Source organism: Ascaphus truei, chromosome 10 (assembly GCF_040206685.1).
Source record: "Ascaphus truei isolate aAscTru1 chromosome 10, aAscTru1.hap1, whole genome shotgun sequence".
In the NCBI taxonomy this organism is placed as follows: domain Eukaryota; kingdom Metazoa; phylum Chordata; class Amphibia; order Anura; family Ascaphidae; genus Ascaphus; species Ascaphus truei.
The window spans coordinates 45,157,878-45,180,279 of NC_134492.1; the positions used below are offsets into that span (position 1 = coordinate 45,157,878).

The following is a 22,402-nucleotide window of genomic DNA, read 5'->3' on the forward strand; positions in this document are numbered from 1 at the left end:
TGCTTCCAGTCTCTATCATAATTCACAAGGTGTCTGATTAGATTACTTTATAGCAGATTTCTCTCCTACCACTGGAGTCTTCAAATGCATTTAGTTTAATTATTTCAGACGTTTGGTTTCCTGGCCAATGCAAATCATTTAGATACCTAAGCTAGGGACCTCTGTGCTGAAATTAATGCTGGAAGCATTTTATAAACATAATTCATTTTGGCCCCAATGTCACGCTCATCCCTTCACTGCTAGCAGATCTCAGAAGAAACAATGTTGTTATGAATCAAGAATCATCATAAGTTAAGTAGCCTTTTTGTGCGAATAAGAGACATTGGCTTGTATTTATCAAGTGGCGCTTTGCCATAGGACACATTCTGGGGACAGAACACCTTAGACACCATAAGGGGTCTTCTAGTGCTGGGGTGTGCAAACCCCTCTAACCTTTACCACCCCTGCTCGCGCCCACCCCCCCCCCCTAACTTTGCTTCTGTGTTTTCTGACATCGTGATGTCGCGTTGCCATGGAAATGCGACATCATTTATCCCAGCGGCGTAATTTGATGCCGTGTTGCCAGAAGCCGCCAGAGACCAGGTAAGGGACTTACAGAGACCTCGCGTGCTCCCCTGGCATTTAATTTAAATGTTGTGGGTAAGAGCGCAGGGCCTCGGTAAGAGCCGCGACCCCCTTGGAGGGCGCATCCACCAGTTTGTGCATCCCTATTCTAGTGCTCGAAGACGTCTTGTGTAATAAAACATTTTAGTATGTAAGATATCATAGTTCTGGGTTCTTTAAATCATCTATAAAAATCAGAAAGGAGGTAAAAAAAAAAAAGTTACGCATTTGTGTAGTAAAGACAGAAAAATGCCCAAATTGTGGCCTTGGGTTACCAAACCAATCCAGGTCTCATTTTACAAAGTTTAAACTTTGCTTAATACATTTTTTTTATCAAAGTCTCCTGACTGAAAATGTATTACAATATTGTTGCAAGTTATCTTTAATCTGGTGTCAAATTATTTAATCAGTTTTGTACTTTGGATATTTTAATAAAATAAAAGATATAGGCCAGTTAGAGAGGTGGGAGTGGGTATGGGCCTGGAGAAGGGAGGGGAAAAAAATATGAGTCTGGGCAAAGAGAGGTGGGAGAAAATATGGGCCTAGAGGGGTGGAAGGAGATGTAGGCCTGGATGGAGAGGGGGGGGATATATGGAGTTGGATAGGGATGAAAGGAAGATTATGGGCCTGAAGACGAGGGGGCGGTGGTGTTTATGGGCCTGGACAGTGGGGCAGAAGATATGGGCATGGAGGGATGGAAGAAGATATGGGCCTGGATGGGCAGAGCAGGGGAGAAATATGGGTCTGAAGAGAGAGGGGGGGGGGAATATGGGCCAGGACGGGGGGGGGGGGATATGGGCCATGACAAGGGGGGGATATATAGGCCTGGAGGGATGGATAAAGATATGGGTCTGGATGGAAAAGGGGTCAGATGACATGTGCCTTGAGAGGGATGGAGAAGAGTATATATTGAAGATACAGGCCATGAGGGGGGTGGAAAGAAGATATGAGCATGGAGAGGGGAGGGGGAAGTTATTGGACTGGAGAGGGGGGAGAATATATGGGACTTGAGGGGGATATATGGGCAGAGAATGAGCGGGGGTTTGGTGAGAAGATATGATCATAATCATATTACCTACTTTGTATTTTCTCATAAACACACTGTGTATGAAACTGGGCTAGAGTTAGGAAGGATCTCTCTAGGTGAGATTTTTTGAGAAGGAGCAGGATCATATTTTTTTTGCAAGGCAAAACAAGTAATGAGGATGAGAGATGGCTATATAAGTACAGCAGAGTTCTAGTACACTTGTGTTCCATTAGCAAACTGAGAAGATTAATTTTAAGTGGTTGTTTGGAATGAACAGGAAGAGAAGGCTTTCAGTAACCCAATTATCTACACTTCGGCACTGTAAGTTAGATCTGTCAATCTATCACTTTGTGTGGTTTAAAGCCCAATTACAGTGGTTGCATTTGTGTAAAAATAGTCATGTATAGTCATGAGCTATTATGGCTATCCCTGGAATCCAGTTGTAATGTTCCCTTATGTGTCTTTATTTTGTTTTATTTTAAAAGCTTACTGGATAGGTTACAGAACTACTTGGGCAATTTTAGCACAAACCAGCTTTATCAAATATGATCATTCACTACAAGTCTATTAAATGCCAGCAGTTTAAAGTGAAGCTTGCTATTCTTCATTTCAACAGCAGTTACCACTCAATTGGAATTGCTTACCAGTCCACATTAAAGTTCCTAACTCTTTGAGAAAATGTTATTTGATTTGTCTCACTTTACACACACGTGGCTTTATTTGTTTACTCAGAATGCCTGCTTCTTTGTACTGTATTTTTAAAACCCTTGATTTTTGCCCACACTTGTGTGTGTGACGTTCCAGGGATTTTATCTTAATATGCAACTGATAAAAATATTAGAGGTTTGTACAAACTAGTAGATCCTTAGAAATGTAGGATTTTAAGATTTTGCTTTTTAAAATATGAGCTCCCGTAAATAACTTTTAAAGTGTCACATCACATTAAAATCACACAACGTTCCACAGTAGGTAGACATGGGAGGTGCCACGGACGTGCCAGAGCGAAAACAGATTATTTAAATCATCTGACTGCAATGCTCCTCCTAAAAGCAAGATTTGAGAAGTTAATGGAGGAGATTATTTCATCTTGCACTGAGATGATTTATATACAGCAGACCCAAACTGACTAAAGCTATCCAAGACTCATCAATCTAATTTCAAAATGTGGAAAAATCAGGGCAGCTGGATAGAAACGTTAAAGTATGGTATGGTTGCCTATCAAGGGATAAAGATTTAATTGCTTATGCACATTCATTGGTAACCCCACTCATTCTTGTATGTATGTATATCTTTATTTACATCTACAGTATGTACAGTAAATAGCACTTCACAGCAGTAATACACAATACATAATAATATAACACATAATTGGAATAAGCGCTTGAGACATAAAAGTAATATTAGGAAAAAGGTGTCCCTGCCCTAAAGAACTTCTAATTTAATCTAAGTGGTAGGTAGGAAGAATTTACAAAGAAAGTAGGAGGATGTTCTGGTAAGTACATGTGCAAGGGGCCAAGGTCAATGTATGAGGCAGAAATATGAGGAGCTCCGTCTTTGATATGTTAGTTTGAGTCAGCGTAGGGCCAAACAGGATGATATACAGTAGCAGACAGACATTCAGAGACTTTGGTCTGTAAAAAAGGTGTAAGTTCTGAGGTTCAAAAGTAAATTTGTGTGTCATCAGGTGATATTTAAACCCAGTAGATGTGAAAAGGGCACTTAGAGAGAGTGTAAAGAGAAAAGAGGTCCTAGGATAGACCCCTGGAGTACACCCACAGAGAGATCGACAGAGGAGGAGGAGGTGTTGGCAAATGAGACACTGAAAATATGATGGGAGAGAAATACAAGGCATTCAAGGAGTTTAGAGGCATATGGCAGCAGGAGTCCCATTCAGAGCTGCAATCGGGTCCTGGTCGGGCTCCATTCATCAGCAGCTTTCTCGCGCCCAAAGAGAATTTAGATAGTACTGCATCTGTATATTATGATAGCATAATGTTATCCTAAAAGAACTTGACATTAACCTAATGCCAATGAGTCTATTCACGTCTATTTTTGTATATCATTAGCTTTGTGGATGCCACGTTACATACACCTTTTTCTCACTCATGATGCAACTAAAATCCTAATCCAAACACTCATCATGTCCCGTCTCGATTACTGTAACCTTGTCTTAGTTTGCATTTCCCTTGTCCGCCTCTCCCAAGTCCAATCTATCAAAAACACTGCTGCCAGACTCATCTACCTCACTCACCACTCCAGTTCCACTGCTCCTCTATGCACACTGGCTTCCCATGACCTCTAGAATGAAATTTAAAGCCCTAGTAATGCCTTACAAAGGCCCTAACATCCACAAATACACACCTAAATACTCCCTATCTACTGCCCACGACATCCTCCTTTCCTTCCACCTTATTATGTCCTCTCACCTGCAAAACTTCTGACGTGCACCCCCTCTCTCTGGAATTCCCTACCTCACACCATCAATCCCTCCCCCAGGTATCAGATGTTTAAAAACTCCCTGAAAACTCACCTTTTCAAGGAAGCCTACTCGCCATACCTCTAGCAACCTACTCCCCTCCCACTCCAACCCCACAGGGATCAGCTGTGTGGCTAGACCAATCTCTACCCTATGTAACATCCCACCCACAACCTTAATGGCTTCAGCTTTCAGACTGGGCCATATTCTAACCTGAGCCATACCTTATACTACATTGAGCAGGCACCTTACCTTCTTGTTTCAACATTGTCCCTCATTCCCTCTAGATTGTAAGCTCTCACGAGCAGGGCCCTCATTACCTCTTTGTATCTGTGCATGTTTGTCCTCAGCTATATGCAACGGTTTATGTTTTTCTAATATACAGTACGTACCTGAAGAATATATTGGTGCTTCACAAATAAATAATAAAAATAATAACAATAATAACAACATAATATTAATTCCTGTTATAGGATAAACATCACATCATGTTCCTTGGTATAACTGAGTTTAGTGCATATAGGCCTTACTGTGCAGCAGTAAATGGCACCATTAAGTGAATAAGGGCATACTCCGAAAGAATAAGAGAACTATTCTACACCAAAATGTCTACTTAAATGATGATGGCAAACAAATACAGATGTAGCCAGGATTTTTTGTAACCTCTGTTGCGTTATGGTTGGATATTTTGAGAAGGTGTGAGCAGCTCAAAAGTATGTTGTTAAGTATGTTATTAACGCATACAGTAGCAATATCCATATTGAAGTTTAGTACTGTAAACCTAGGCCAAAAAGAGGAGTTAAACAGGCGTTAAAAACTAAAGATAAACGTGGCTTAAAAATGGTGTACAGTATGTAGGGGCCGTTATATAAATGAAAGGGAAAAACTATAGGCGCTAATTATATTTAAGTGGATATTTAAATGGCAATTAAAAAAAAAAAAAAAACAATGTCAATAATAAAGTATATAGATTGTGCAAATTCCTATAAAGTGCAAAAAATCCTTTTAAAACCCTGAAACAGTAGCAGTCCAAGATAAAGGAATCCCAATTCCTTAAAACATATGGTGAAAAGAAAATCTTGTGGCGCATGTAACCAGGAAAATTGAACAGACATGAATGGAGAAATGCTCCAAAACGTGGGACAAACGCAGTTACATCATTTGACTCTCTTTTTCAAATCCAAAAATAAATATGTGGATGTGAGGTGAATACTCACCTTGTGAACTTTCCATTTGTCCCACGTTTTGGAGCATTTCTCCATTCATGTCTGTTCAATTTTCCTGATTATACTGTATATGCTACAAGATTTTCTTTTCACCATTATATACATACAGTACTTAGGAAAATAAGCTCAATGTCAGCCATGGGCACAGTAGGTAATAAAAATTGGCAATATTTGTTGACAGATGCCCGATATCTCAAGGCATTGGATTTTATTGAATAGAACAGTATGTGAAAAAGTAACTTACTTTCATTCTCATATCTTTATTTACCATTAAAGATAATGCACGGTAAAATATGTGGTAATTAATTATTCGGAAAAAATAATGCTTTTTATTTTCCTTTATTGAATATTTTTACTCTTACCAGAGTTTACTGAATCTTGGCCTAGTTCTTAGTGATTTGTTCAAAATGTTATCATATCGACATTTAAAAAATGGATGAATAAAATCATTACTTCCACTATACTATTTTATAAACTTAACCATTCCACTATCACGTTTCTCTGTGAAGCTTTGTTCTATTTCCTGTACCTACACTACTAAACTACAATACAACAACTAAACTACAATACATCTAAAGCAATATTCAGTTAGAATGAGTTGTGAGCACCAATAAGTGGCATCACCACCCTTTCCTTTCATATAACTTTTCTCACTTTGGTTGTGACTTCCTAACCAAGTCCTCATAGAAAACCCCCCAATAATAATTCAAACCAAACCAGCAACTGCTAATTTGTAAGTATGACTCGTACAGATCTAGCAAGCATTATAACCCCCATTAACACAGAAAAACTTAGGAAAATAATGCTGCAAATATTGTGTACGTCAAGAAGATAGATGTAGCAAAACTTACTGTCCTCTGTGCTGAGGAAGAACAAGCAAAAATATGTGCTGCCGGGGACAGTGCCTGCAGAGATCGATTGTGTGGCCCTGGAGGATCAACGCTGCAAGGCGTCCGTGCTTTTGAAAAGCCTGCAGCATTAATCCTTCCAAACCAGACAGTGTGGCGGAGCTTTGCAGGGGTACATGGCACACTCTTCTACGGTACAGAAGCACTCTGTGTCCGAGAGCAGCTCAGAAGGTAAGAAGCAATCTCTTTGTCTGTCCAATCCCTGGATGATGTAGATCAGGGGAGCAGAAACTTTTCCAGCTGCACCCCCGTCTTGCCTGCCTCGGTGCTGCCATCCCCCTTCCCTACCTTAGAGCTGCGTCAAATGACGCTCGGGGTCACGTGACCCGTGGTGTCATTTGACGCCACGTTGCCATGACGATGCATCACAGAGTGTCTGAATCAAGATAGAATACCCTGCAGAGGCCTCACGTGATCCCCCGGCATTTTATTAAAATGCCTCGGGGAAGAACTCAGGGCCTCTGTATTGTATTGTATGTCTTTATTTATATAGCCCAGAACAAATAGAGTGATGTTGCACACCTCAAAAATAGAAAAAAACATACAATTACCGGTGCTCCAATGTTTGCACGAAAGCCTGCAATCAGTCCAAGACAGATGAATAAAGGAACAAAGGGCACTGCGTATTTAAGCAAAATAAACTCATTTATTGAGCCAACACGACGTTTCGACCTTAGTGGTCTTTTTCAAGTGACAATGGCATAAATACATTCCACAATAGTAACATAAAAATAGTGCCCCAAATCCCCACAATGCAACCTGTCCAATTAGTGAGATGAAGTTCATGTGCTAAGTCAGTCCCTTTAGCCAATCTCCATTCTGTACTCCTTATCACCAGCTGTTGGTGTTCCTCGTTGGATTCTGGTGCTTGCATCCTCCCTGCTCCTGTGCAGTCCGGCATCCATCTTGCTGACGTCATCACTCCTCGTCTCTGGCATTTGGAACGCATCTTGGTCCCATCCTTTCATTGCACATTGTCTCCGATCGTGCGTTTCAAGTCCGCGCATGTGCGGTGTCAATCCGGTTGATCCTCTTCATCCCTATACCCCTTCCGATCGCAGAAAGCGCAGATCATTGCAGAATCATTGCGCCTGCGATTGTCAATCATCCTGCGGTCCTGCAGGCTCGGGGGGGGGGGGGATAGCTGATCTCCAGTGTCAACTTAGTAAAGTGTTTTGATCCTAGTACGTCATCTTCTTCTGTCAAACAGTGTGGTAGGATATCTTCATCACCAATGATCCATAATGCATAAGTGGAGGAGAAAGGGGAGGAACAGATCAGCATTCCACATATTGAACAGGCTGTGTGACATATTACAAAATTGTAAGGGGTAAGTGGCCCCAATTAACCAGTGCTACAGAGCATATGTGACCCACAGTAATTGTAAAGTAAATGTTTTTAACTGCGTTTTAAACCGGATCACTTGGTGTGGTATTGCATGCTTGAGGCTATATGCATTAAACCCCTAGATGGCACAAGGTATAACAGAGGTGTGCAGAGTTGTAAGTAGGGAGTGTTTGGACCCCCCCTTGACCTCTGCAATTTCCCTGAATTGAATAATCTTGTATGCCTGGGGTGGCTCTCATTTAAGCAGCAGGTTTACTCACATGCGGTGTGAACGCCGGTTCTGTGTGCTCCATGGCTGACAAGGGATGCAGAGAAGGTGTACCTGTTCCGGTTTGGAAGGGGTGTTTCAGCGGGCACCACGAGGCAGAAAAAACGTAGCAACTGCTGGACTGTGCTGTGAAGTGTCCTTTATTAAAGCATGGTTAAAAAGAGGGGGGAAAAAGGATGCCCCTGCACCTCTAACGCGTTTCACCCAAGCATGGGCTTTTTCAACATATTATATCACCGTGATTAAGTGTTGATAATAAAAAATCTAAAAAAAGGTTTGTCTTTGTCAATGATTTCAAATGTCTAACCCCAGAGGTACAGTATAAATGAACAAATATACTTACAGCAGGCAGTGGCAGCAACCTAAGGAAAAAATCATCTCTCCTCAATGAAACAGCCTAATGACAAAAAGTCATTTAGTCCATTTGGGTATACAGTATTTAATGTATGGATCCAGAAGGATTCCCGCTGTAATAACAGTGTATCCTTATCCAGACCAGCCCTAGCTTTTTTAATATGCTCAATACCCATTAGCTTTAGTGAGGATATTGGGTGACTGAAGTCAGAGCAATGTTTGATAAGAGCTGTATCCTCTGCATGATTATTAATTTTGCTCTTGTGTTCTATAAATCTAGTTTTGAGCATGCGACTGCTCTTACCAATATAACATAGTCCACAAGGGCATTTGATCATATAGATTATATTCGTAGTGATGCAGGTGGTACGCTCCTTTATTTTATACAATCTGCCACTTCTCGGGTGGTAGAACTTATCCCCTGTATTCAAACTGTTACAGACGCTACAGCCATAGCATTTATAACAACCAACTTTAGGTAAACTCAAGAAGTGTGGTGTTATGTAATGTTTTTCATTATCCGCCTTTATCAGGATGTCTTTAAGATTCTCTCCACGTTTATAAAAAGACCACTAAGGTCGAAACGTCGTGTTGGCTCAATAAATTAGTTTATTTTGCTTAAATCCGCAGTGCCCTTTGTTCCTTTATTCATTTATTTATATAGCGCCATTAATGTACATAGCGCTTCACAGTAGTAATACATGTGTTAATCAAATAAATAACAGATAATATAAATAACAGATCATGGGAATAAGTGCTTCAGACATAAAAGTAACATTAAGGAAGAGGAGTCCCTGCCCCGAGGAGCTTACAGTCTAATTGGTAGGTAGGGAGAACGTACAGAGACAGTAGGAGGGAGTTCTGGGAAGTGCGTCTGCAGGGGGCCAAGCTTTATGTATCATGTGTTCAGAATATCCACAGTGCTATTCATATGCTTCTTTAAGCAAGTGTGTCTTAAGTTGGGTCTTAAAGGTGGACAGAGAGGGTGCAAGTCGGGTACTGAGGGGAAGGGCATTCCAGTGGTGTGGGGCAGTCAGTGAAAAAGGTTTAAGGTGGGAGAGGGCTTTAGATACAAAGGGGGTAGAAATGGCCCGCACCCCCCCAGCAAAATCTCCCGCCTCCCCCTGGGGGGCACGCTCCCCAGTTTGCGCACCGCTGATGTAGATGACCGAATATGGGTTTCAACGTCATGAGGGGGAATATAAAAGGAACATATTTAGTGATCTAAGTCATCCAGGGGGTTGGACAGTGTTAAATTTCCTGTCAAACCCCCTGGATGGTGTAGATGACCGAATATGGTCTGTTAGTATTCCCCATATTCGGTCGTCTACATCATCTAGGGTTTTTGACAGGCACAGAGGCTGCATTTCACCTTCTGAGCTGCTCTGGGACACAGCACGTACAATACGTAAACGATTCCTCCAGACTGCTCAGCTTGATGGCTTATGACTGAAGGATTAACGCTTACGGGCTCACATTAAGATGCGGGGCCCACATTAATCCTTTCTGTTTTCGGTGCCACGATCACATGTGGCCTCAGAACCACACACGATCGTGGCACCAGAAACAGTAAATCTTGCTACATCTGTATATCTATTTAAAACCAGAGACATAACATAAAACACAGACAGAGCTCAGTGCACATCCAGAAAAACTTATATACAGTGCCTAAATATACATGTATAAATAACTAATAAATAAAATGGTCTTTTAGTTTAACATTTTGGCCAAATTATTGTAAGCCCTTGAGCCAACTGCACGGCAGACCACGTTTCAAGGGTCCCTAACACTAATATAGATTCTTAATAACCTGTGCATTGCCAGGAAGAATGATTTATAATAAATCTGTCAATATTAGTTGCAAAAGTTCTAAGTCTGATTGAAGCTTTTATTAACCTGTACATTACCAGGAAAAGCACTCTGTAATAGATTTGTCACAATCACACTGTAAGCAGGCAAGTTCCCCTGAGAGTGGGAGATGCTATGGAGTGAGCTTGTAACCAATTAAATGTTGGAGGGAGTGAGCTTCAATTTGGTAGGAGGTTGCCACCCTCCAATCAGCTAAGACTAACTGAACTAGACTTAGAACTTTTGGAACTAATATTGACAGATTTATTATAAATCATTCTTCCTGGCAATGTACAGGTTATTATGAATCTATATTAGTGTTAGGGACCCTTGAAACGTGGTCTGCCGTGCAGTTGGCTCAAGGGCTTACAACAAATTGGCCAAAATGTTAAACTAAAAGACCATTTTATTTATTAGTTATTTATACATGTATATTTAGGCACTGTACCGTATATAACTTTTTCTGGATGTGCACTGAGCTCTGTCTGTGTTTTATGTTATGTCTCTGGTTTTAAATATATACATTGCCATGCTCAGGAGCACTCCTTTGTGAAACTTATATGCATATATATATATATGTTGTGGGTATTTTGGGGGTTCAATATGAGCTTGTAAGGGTTCTGTATGTTACATCTGTATATCACACAATACTAGGGTGACCAGATTTTAAAAATGAAAACCGGGACACATTTTTTTTTTTTACATAACAGTTTATTTATTGTACTACACTTATATTTTACTACCATTAGTCCTTGTTACATAGTTACGTGTGTGTGTGTGCGTGCGTGCGTGCGTGCGTGCGTGTGTGTGTGTGTGTGTGTGTGTCGGATGACCTCACTAATCAACAAAAAAAAAGCCAGATGTGAATGATTCTGAACCCATTAACCAGTGTCAGAATGTCCCCTCTTCACAATTTCTAAAGCTGAAATCCCGCCTGGGATCTTACCTGATCCACAGTCCCTCAGGGTACTATACTGGAGGGGAGGTGTTCCCCACCTTTCTTCCGATGTCTCCTGCATGAAACTTGAGTCAGATCTGAAAGAAAGCAAGGTAGGTTACTTCGGTGTAAGTATACGGCAGTTAAGATAAGACATAGAGGGTGAGGGAGACAGGTAGGGTGAGGGAGACAGGGAGGAGAGGGAGAAAGGGAGGGAGATGGAGACAGGGAGGGTGACAGGGAAGGAGACAGAGAGGGAGACAGAGAGGGAGACAGAGAGGGAGACAGAGAGGGAGAGGGAGACAGAGAGGGAGACAGAGAGGGAGACAGAGAGGGAGACGGAGGGAGAGGGAGGCAGGGAGGGAGAGGGAGACAGAGAGGGAGGAAGACAGGGAGGAAGAGGGAGACAGAGAGGGAGACAGAGAGGGAGACAGAGACAGGGAGACAGAGACAAGGAGACAGAGACAGGGAGACAGAGACAGGGAGACAGAGAGACAGAGACAGAGACAGAGAGAGAGGGAGAGAGGGAGACTGGGAGGAAGAGGGAGGGTGAGGTAGACAGGGAGAAAGAGGGAGGGTGAGGGAGACAGGGAGGAAGAGGGAGAGTGAGGGAGACAGGGAGGGTGAGGGAGACAGGGAGGGTGAGGGAGACAGGGAGGAAGAGGGAGGGTGAGGGAGACAGGGAGGGAGGGTGAGGGAGACAGGGAGGGAGGGTGAGGGAGACAGGGAGGGAGGGTGAGGGAGACAGGGAGGGAGGGTGAGGGAGACAGGGAGGGAGGGTGAGGGAGACAGGGAGGGAGGGTGAGGGAGACAGGGATGGAGGGTGAGGGAGACAGGGATGGAGGGTGAGGGAGACAAGGAGGGAGGCTGAGGGAGACGTGATGTGAGGGAGAGGGTGAGGGAGAGAGTGAGGGAGACGGAGAGGGTGAGGGAGACGGAGAGGGTGAGGGAGACGGAGAGGGTGAGGGAGATGGAGTGGGTGAGGGAGACAGAGAGGGCGAGCAAGACAAACACCCACTGTGACACACACCCACTGAGACACACACCCACTGAGACACAAACCCACTGGGACACAGATACACACACAGATACACACACACAGATACACACAAACACACAGATACACACACACACAGATACACACACACACAGATACACACACACACACACAGATACACACACACACACACACACAGATACACACACACACACTGATACACACACACACACACTGATGCACACACTGATGCACACACACACACATACACACACACACACACACACACACACACACACACACACACACACACACACACACACACACACACACACGCACTAATACACACACACACACACTGATACACACACACACAAACTGATACACACACACACACTGATACACACACACACACACACACACACACTGATACACACACACACACACACTCAGATATACACACTGATACACACACACACACACACACTGATACACACACACACACACTGATACACACACACACTGATACACACACACACTGATACACCCCGCCTCCCACTGCACCACCTGCCAGCGACCGCACAGCCACCTCTGTCCGCCCCCGAGCCCATCTCCCACACCAAGGGGATGGGGGGAAGTGAGCATCAGGGGACAAAGGTGGGAGCGCCGGGGGGCAAAGGTGGGAGCGCCGGGGGGCAAAGGTGGGAGCGCCGGGGGACAAAGGTGGGAGCACCGGGGGGCAAAGGTGGGATTGCCGGGGGCAAAGGTGGGAGCACCGGGGGACAAAGGTTGGGAGTGCCGGGGGCAAAGGTGGGAGCGCCGTGGGGCAAAGGTACAAGGTGGTACAAGGAAGGTGGTACAAAGGCAGGCGCACCCTCGCTACCACCTCCTATTACCCCCCCTGGCTGGGACCCAGGACAGAAGGGGGACACTCACCGCGCAACTGACAGAGGAGCAGGAAGCGGGAAGACAGACACACTCACGTGTGCTCTGCACAAAGCGGAAGCCCCGCCCCCGGCTTCCTCTGACATGCCTTTGACCAATCCCCTGCGGGCCGGCCGGCATTCTAAGTCCCGCCCCCGGCATTCTCCTTCATTCAATCCCCCTCGGCAGCATGTATTCATTCATACACACACATAGAAAATACTTACCGGCCGCCGCATTCTCCTCACCGCCGCTGCCCCGCAATACCGGGACCAGGGACAAAAACCAGGACATTTCCGGGACGGACCTGCAACCGGGACAGGGCAGAAAAAAACGGGACTGTCCCGGCAAAATCGGGACAAATGGTCACCCTACACAATACCATTGTTTTCAATAGTGCTGGTGATAAATATAGCAGTAATAATGCATTAGTTAGCATTAGTGCATCATATTGCATTAGCGGGAGTAATAATGTTAACTACATCTGATTTTCTATCCAGCTGTCAACACATTAATTGAATACTGTCAAGCACAATACACTGAATTAGTGTAACACATACTGAAACTGGGGGTAAAAGTAAGTTATATAGAATTATAGGCTAAAGCTGTTCTGTCCCAAGCTCACGGTGGAAAGTGTGTAGAGGCAGACAGTTTAACTCCTTCCTTTTCTTCAGAAATATTTATTGTAAAACAAAGGTAACAAAAAAATGGGGGGGGGGGCTTGGTATGTTGCAAATATAATGGAAAGGTAAATTACATTTACTTTACCAAGGGAGGTGAGGTGACTGCTCCTGATTTGCTGGGTTTACTGCACCAAAATAGGAGTGGGAGGAGGGCCAACCTAATTCACAAAGCAGCAAGGGGAGTTGCTGTGGTAACAAGCTCAGAAGTCAGGGAAAACAGTTACATTTGTAAGAACATACTAAAGAGTAATGACAGCCACCACATAACAGGGAGAAAATATAAACAGGGGCCAGATCAAAAGCTGTTAAAGTATGGACATTATAGCCCAGAATTGTTGGCACCTAGTCAAGTTTTAATTACCAGCCAAGCTTTTACTTGTCAGAGCATTTCTGACAGGAGAGGTGATTGGACAGGAGGCAGCAGCAAGACAGTCTTCTACCCCTCCCTGCCTGAATAGATCTCCATGCAGGACACAGCTAGAAGGGAGAGTTAGTGTTTGTTTGTGTGTCTGTCTGCAGATTGTGTGTCTGTGTGTGTGTGTATATGTGCGTGGGTGTAGCTGCAGAGTTAGTGTTCCTGTCTGTCTGCAGAGTTTGTGCTTGTCTGTCTGTCTGCAGAGTTTGTGCTTGTCTGTCTGTCTGCAGAGTTTGTGCTTGTCTGTCTGTCTGCAGAGTTTGTGTGTGTCTTTTTGTGTAGCTGCACAGTGTGTGTGTGTGTGTGTGTGTGTGTGTGTGTGTGTGTGTGTGTTGTGTGTGTGTGTGTGTGTGTGTGTGTGTGTGTGTAGAGCTGCAATGTATTGTGTGTATGTGTGTGTAAAGCTGTAGTGTGTGTGTGTGTGTGTGTGTGCGTGTGTGTAAAGCTGCAGTGTGTGTGTGTGTGTATGTGTGTGTGTGCGCGTGTGTGCGCGCAAAACATAAAGGAAGTGAACCCACACACTCAAACAGAGAAGGTCTGTAAACCAAAAAAGTATTTTACTGAAGGTCAGTATACAAAACACCATACACTGTGAGTACAGACATGCAGGCTAGTGAGCTCAAAAACCAAATAGGGCTGGGAATAAGGCAAATTTATAAGCAAATAAATACTTAACTCAGCTCACAATAATGGCTGTAGAACAGGCGTAAAAAACTGCAAAATAAAGAGTAATACTGGTAAACATAGCAGGTGGGTTACACAAGGGTAAGCAAGCCAGAAAACCGAAAAAATAAATTGAAAGGGGGATGGCTGCGGTTGCCCTAGGCCCGTAGTGACTGTCCATGGACTATCTCCGGTGATATCTGAGAGAAGAGACTGTGATCCGCAGGTGACTGCTGAGTACCTGTATTACTGCCATAAGAGTAGTAATAAACCCGTTCCTGTTTTGCAATATACCTCCTGCCTGGTGTGTGATCTAATTGGGGGGGGAGAGTTACAGTTCTACCTTGGGAGATCGCTTCTATATCTTTGGAGCCTACGGCAGATGGAGGCGCTGCACTGCTAAGTATTAAGTGGGGTATGGACCCCAGAAGCCTGTTGCTGAGTCCCAAAGTTACCACAGACGACTCATCCCTCTTGTTACCAGCAGGTATGCACCACCAACACCCAGTTACAAGCCCAACCACAGGGTATAAATACTGTCTCTCTCCCAAAAGTGGGTGTGTCTCTTTCCTCCCTCTGTGGAGTGAGCAACAACTTCCCTGTGTTCCATAAGGGGCATCAGAAGGAGCAATATGCAGGAGGAAGCTTGGATGGGCCCCAAGCCTTGAAGTGACCTTCTTAGGGGAAGCAAGGAAAGGGATGTACCTGCTGTGTAAGATCCTAAACACTGCAATAAATACAATGGAACCATTTACCAGTGTGATTCACTGTCTTGGGCTAAAGAAAGGTGTCAGTCAGGACTATCCAGAGGATCCACGCTGACTGGAGGTGCTGCAACCAATGAAGAAAGGTACCCTGTAAATCTGTCCTGATGGTTCCCCACACCACCGCGGAAGTGCTCAGCCCTCCTGTTACACCACAAGTATGCACCATTCTACACCAAAAATCTAGTAACAGACCAAATCTCCTTTAGGCTGGGGGTAAAGGGGCTACATAAGTATACAAAAGTGTCTATTATTTATGAAAAAAGCCTACTGTATATCTTGACAATTATAATAATAATCCCCTCAGAACAAGGCATTACTGGCCCTTATTGGCCAGTAATGCCCTGTTTTCATGGATTATTTGTTAATTATAAACTAATCTGTAAATTTTCGGACATTATTGAAATCCATGCTTTTAACCAATTGTTATTTGTTAATATTATTTGTTAATAATAACACAGGGTTATTTTATTAATTTTCACTGTTGTAGCTCACATATTATTAGTTATTGGTTATATTAGTTATTGGTTGAGCGTTGTTTTGTTTAGGGTGTTTTTTTGGTTAGTAAATTGAAATTCCTGCTGTCTGATTGGTTAAAAGTTCAGGCATTATTTATTCAGTAATGGCCTGAAAATTTTGGCACCTCGCCAATTTTTTATTTTCAGCCAATCAGCTTTCACTTGTCAGCACAGCTCTCAGACAGGGGAAGTGATTGGGCAAAAGGCAGCTGCCAGACAGTGACTCCTCCCTCTCCCTGCCTGTAGAGAGCTCCATTTTTGGACACAGTGAGGAGGGAGAGTTTGTGTGTGTGTGTGTGTGTGTGTGTGTGTGTGTGTGTGTGTGTGTGTGTGTGTGTGTGTGTGTGTGTGTGTGTGTGTGTGTGTGTGTGTGTGTGTGTGTGTGTGTGTGTGTGTGTGTGTGTGTATAGAGCTGCAGTGTATGTTTGTGTGTGTGTATTTACAATTTTATTTTTATAAAAAATATATATAACTACTGTATACAAAAGTGTCTATTATTTATGAAAGAACCTACATTTAGCCTATAATTGTAATAATCCCCTAAGAACAGGGCGTTACTGGCCAATAATGCCCTGCTCTTTTGGGATTATTACTTAAGTAGCACAGGGTGTAAAGGGTATGATTGTGTTTGCAAAATTCAAGAAGTTATGAACTATCAAACTATTAGAAATGTCAGATTGTTTGGAGGTTACATGTTAGTACCGTAATTAAAAATAAAAATAAACCTAACCCTGGGAAAGCAGCGGGACAAACGTGACAATTTTCAATTTAGCCCAGTATCTGAAGAGGAGATTACACAAGCGCTCCTCAAACTAAAGCTAAGCAGCCAATGTGGACCCGACTTACTACAATCTAGGTTCCTACGACTTGATGCCCCAGCCATTGCCAAACCAATTGCGTCCATAGTCAACTCTATCCTTTCTGCAGGCCATATCCCTAAGACCTGGAAAACTGCCAGAGTTGTCCCAATCTTCAAAAGTGGGGACAAAAACACTGTCTCAAACTACAGGCCAATCTCACTTCTCCCAATTCTATCCAAAGTCATGGAAAAATGTGTCCACTCCCAATTAAGCGATTTCTACACCAAGACAAATTTCCCTAGCCAATTCCAGTCTGGGTTTCGTCCCAAACACTCCACCGTAACTACCCTGCTAAAAGTTTGCAATGAAATCCAGTGTGGAATGGAACGGGGACAACTCACTGGTGCAGTATTCCTAGATTTTGCAAAGGCTTTTGACACAGTTGATCATGTTATCCTGCTTAACAAACTCCAGAGCTCTGGAATAGGGAAACATGCTTTAAACTGGTTTCAGTCCTACCAATCAGGAAGATCCCAACATGTGTCCATCTCAGGCTCTAACTCCAAGCCCCTGGATATCACCTGTGGTGTCCCGCAAGGCTCTGTTCTGGGGCCCCTACTCTTCTCAGTGTTCATTAATGATCTTCCCACAGCTTGTAAGGAAGCCTCAATACACATGTATGCAGATGACACAATCCTATATGCACACCTCCATAGCCTCTCTGACCTTCAACACATACTTCAGTCTGACTTTTTGAGACTCGAAAACTGGATTTCCCAAAACAAACTGTTTTTAAACACTGACAAGACTGTAACAATGGTATTTGGGACCAAGACTAAATTTGTAAAGCTTCCAGTGACTGAGCTCCTGATTAGAACCATCGCTAAAACCACCCTAACACCTGTCACTAGTTTTAAATACCTGGGCTTATGGTTTGACTCCCACTTAACATTCGGGATGCACATTGATACCCTGACAACCAAGACCTATGCCAAACTAGGAGTACTTTACAGTAACAAATCCTCCCTAAGTCTTCTGGTCAGAAAGCGTATTGCACAGCAGATGCTAATGCCAATTATTGACTATGGAGACATAGTATATGGCTCGGCTCCTCAATCCCACCTTAGCAAACTTGACACCCTCTACAATTCAATTTGTCGTTTTGTTCTCCAATGCAACTACAACACACATCACTGCGAAATGCTCAAAGAACTAGATTGGTCATCACTAGAGTCTAGATGCAAAGTTCACTTTTCCTGTCTCACCCTCAAATACTTTCTGGGCAAGCTACCCAGCTACCTGAACAAGCTCCTCACCCCTACCACATGCAGCACCTATCACCTGAGATCAGACTCCAAAAGACTATTCATGGTCCCAAGGCTCAACAAAGTATCCGGACGTTCCTCCTTCTCCTTCCGTGCACCCCCAAACTGGAACAACCTACCGGAGACTCTCATATCCACCACCAGCTTAAGTTCTTTCAAATCTAAGGCTGTCTCACACTTTAATCTGGTCTGTAACTGTTTCATACGCTCATAATATATATTTTCTTTAACTGTGCACGCAATGTCTTGTATATAATGTATACATTATTCATTTATGTAACTGTACTTGTAAACATGTATTATTTGTTTTACTCTGTGCCCAGGACATACTTGAAAACGAGAGGTAACTCTCAATGTATTACTTCCTGGTAAAATATTTTATAAATAAATAAATAAATATCTGTAAAACTCTATTTTTAATTAGACATTGTTTTAGCAGTAATCCCAACACAAACGTTATAGATCCAATTATTCTCTTATCAGTATCACAAACATCCAATTAATCACCAGCTTAATGTCAAAATCTCATGATTGGAATTTTGTTGTTAGATTTTGGAAGACTACAATGTTTTAATCAGAGAAAATCATATATATTTTGTTATGGGCTGGAACACCATCAACAATGTGGACTGTAAAATAAAATGTATGTGTGTGAGCCCCAAATTAGGTGCTATACAAAGTATTGTGACAGAGTAATAGTGCTTGGCAAGTAAATGGCAGCAACAATCCTAGAATTTCCAATGAGGTCAAGTTGGAAGCTGAACTTTCTCCTCAGCATTGTTTTTGGTTTCCAGCTGCCCTGAATATGCCAGTTTCAGTCACACAGCAGTTGCTAGCTGAATGTTATGCACCAACAGAGCATTACAAAAATTCATTTTCTCTCTGATTTTCAAGAAACAGTGGTTAATGTTTATGTTGTTTAAAGTGGAAAGACGTGTAAAGAATACTTACACTTTCAACTTTATCTTCACTATCCCACCATTTAAGATGTGGAAACAATTCATGGGGAGTGTAAAAATCTAGTATTTTTCCCACCTTCAGCATGTGATGTGAGGTCACAGGTTGGCAACCAAGGTAATTCTTGTTAATCTGACCCTGTTTTTTTTGTTTTTTAAACCTATATATATATATATATATATATATATATATATATATATATATGTAACACATATCCCCCCCCACCCTCGGAGAGATTCTGCTGCTACATGGAGTGTGGTGGTGCATACCTGCTGGCTCACAGTTGATCTGAGTCTCCCGTATGGTGGTAGGGGAGGTCAGAACAGGTTTCTGAGGTATATATATTAATTCGTACTCACGGTGACAGTGCCTCCATCTCTTGCAGGCCCCTGGAATGAGGGGAGCAACTCCTGCAGGAGAGTTCTCTTCCCTTTCCCTGTTAGATTGCAGTCTCAGGCGGAAGGTATAGTGAAACATTCTGGACACCTAACAAGCTTTAATTGAACCCCCAAAAAAATACATATATATTTAGGCACTGTACCATGTATGAGTTTCCCTGGATGTGCACTGAGCTCTGTCTGTGTTTTATGTTCTGTCTCTGGTTTTAAATATGTATTGCCATGGTCAGTAGCACTCCTCTGTGACACTCATATGCTTATATATATGTTGTGGTTATTTGGGGGGTTCAATTAAAGCTTGTTAGGTGTCCAGTATGTTTTGCAATTCTTGTTCAGCTAGTCTTAGCTGATTGGAGGGTGGCAACCTCCTACCTAATTGAAGCTTACCCCCTCCCACATTTAAATGGTTAAAAGCTCGCTCCATAGCATCTCCCACTCTCAGGGGAACTTGCTTGCTTGCAGTATGATTGTGACAAATCTAATACAGAGTGCTTTTCCTAGTAATGTACAGGTTAATAAAAGCTTCAACCAGACTTAGAACTTTGCAACTAATATTGACAGATTTATTATAAATCATTCTTCCTGGTATTGCACAGGTTATTAAGAATTTATATTAGTGTTAGGGACCCCTGAAGAATGTGGTCTGCCGTGCAGTGGCTCAGGGGCTTACAACAATTTGGCCAAAATGTTAAACTAAAAGACCATTTTATTTAATAGATATTTATACATATATATTTAGGCACTGTACCATCTATGAGTTTCACTGGACGTGCACTGAGCTCTGTCTGTGTTTTATGTTCTGTCTCTGGTTTTAGGAAGGTATAGTGGAACAGAAACATTTTATTGTATACTGCAGGCTTCACACAGCATACACAGCAACCATCAGTGGAGCTTAGGGCCTTCACCCTCAGGATGTCCCTGGACCTGCACTCCCAGCCTAGGGCTCCAGAAGCAGTCCTAGCTCTTCTCTGACTCGCTGGTGGAGTAAGAGGAATAGTCTCCCGCCGCTCCCCTAAGGGATGGCCCACAGATTGGCAGAGACCTGCACAACTGGTTTGGGTAGACTGGCTTCTCTCAGAGGTAGAGGCAAAACTGACGTAATACATCACGACGTCCAACACGTTTCGTCATACTTTTGACTTTCTCATGGATTCATTGACACATTGCATTATTTGTTTAAATAGGCTGCTTAATCACTATGCCAATAAATGCACCTGTTAATGGCAACTATTGCCAATCTATATCGTGTAACAAGATTAAATGTCCATAACTGAAATATTCAAACATAATAATAAATAAGATCTTAAGGACATAAAAAACTGTAAACATGGTCACCTGATAGACAGCTAAAATATAAGCTATATGCTCAGTTACTGACTCTTTATATGCTCGATAATTAAAAGGTATAAAACGTTTTACATCACAATAGATAATATTACACATATGATTCATACAACACCTCAATAAATTTGTACAAGAATATAAAATATATCATGATGAAATCAATATATATGTATAAGGGGAAAGTTGAACACAAAAAAAGGCTAAGTGTGCAAAAACAATAAAAAAAGCAAATATTATAGGCTGTTGGAACTGAAACAGAAAACGAAACCAGCATTAGCCGTAGCATAAAAAAGGAAAAAACAGTGGAGACCGGACAGATCAATATCAGCCACATCTACATTAAAGAGATATTTTAACAAAATTTTTATGGTCAACTAATTGACAGTCGTAAAAGTCACTTAAATAGGAGCAATGAACACAGAGGGGCACTAAACCAAAATGCTTGTATCAATGCACTCATTGAGTCCTGATGGTGCCAGGGTGCCCAAACAGTAAATCCAGTAGGATTCACGGATAGAAAGAGTTTTGAACCTATACCCACCTAATCGAGAGCTAGGGATACATTCAATACCCGTGATACTGAGGCTAGTAGGATCTTTGGAATGCATCATAGAAAAGTGTTGAGGGACACTATGAGTAAGGACACCTCTAATAATGGCCCGTCTATGTTCCAGAAATCTAATACACAGGGATCGTTTTGTGCATCCAATGTTCTGTACATATGCACAAGACAAAGCATATACAACATGTGTTGTCAAACAGTTAATGTTACTTTAATAGAATGAACAGATCCATTGGAAGAGGAAATTAAGGAATTACTGATAGTGAGATGCTTGCACATGATGCATCTTGACCTACCGCATTTATGATTGCCACAGGAAGTAGAGCTGGAGATCACCATATGTGCAGAAACTTTCAATCTACTTGGAGCTATCTGATTATTGACATTCAATGCTCTACGAAAAACAACAGGCACCTTAGATGTTAAATGTTTGTTCAAATGAGGATCACACATCAACACATTCCAGTGTCGATTCAACACATCAGTAATTCTACTTGAATACACGTTAAATTTAGTGATGAATTTGACACCACTATTAAAATATTTGGTGTCACCCATTTTACCACCCCCTACTGTCATTTAAGTAAAAATACAAATAAAATAATTAATACTCAGTCCCATGTAACCAAACCCATTTAATTTTCTTGCCAACACAAAATGTTGGCATGGGAACCGAGAGCACTTTATAGGAAGGAGGTAATACCACAAAATCCAAGCTGATCGGGAAACAAAAATGAGGTTATGACTCATTTTTGATCTGAGCTGCAGGACAGATTTTGTTCTAATCACAGAAGTTTAGGGATCATTCAGATTTCAACAATCTAAATTTTCTTAAGACTAATTCTTAGTAGTCTGATGTTGACAGCACGTAATGAGGACTATTTTGACTGGATGTGAACTAATTGATGCACAACGTTCTCATATAAATGAGAAACAGAGAGCCGGACAAACAAGTATAAACAAAAAACGATAATCAGTGCACTGTAAATAAAAATAAAAAAGTGCACTAAATAAGGAGGTTGAGTATAAAGTAATCCAAAGTGGTGGATACCGAGCAG

The 22,402-nt window shown here is 42.3% G+C and overlaps 1 protein-coding gene across 2 annotated transcripts in view; it reads right to left on the minus strand.

The window, feature by feature from the left end:
• The window catches only part of RGS18 (regulator of G protein signaling 18), a 64,574-nt gene that overhangs the window by 35,402 nt on the left and 6,770 nt on the right, over positions 1-22,402 (minus strand). Inside the window, exon 2 of one of the 2 annotated variants that reach the window (XM_075616861.1) lies at positions 21,641-21,738. The exons of the other annotated variant lie outside the window; for it this stretch is intronic. Within the exon in view, the coding sequence (XP_075472976.1) occupies positions 21,641-21,645 (5 nt within the window). The 5' untranslated portion in view covers positions 21,646-21,738. The remainder of the gene's footprint in view (positions 1-21,640; positions 21,739-22,402) is intronic. 2 annotated transcript variants of the gene reach the window in all.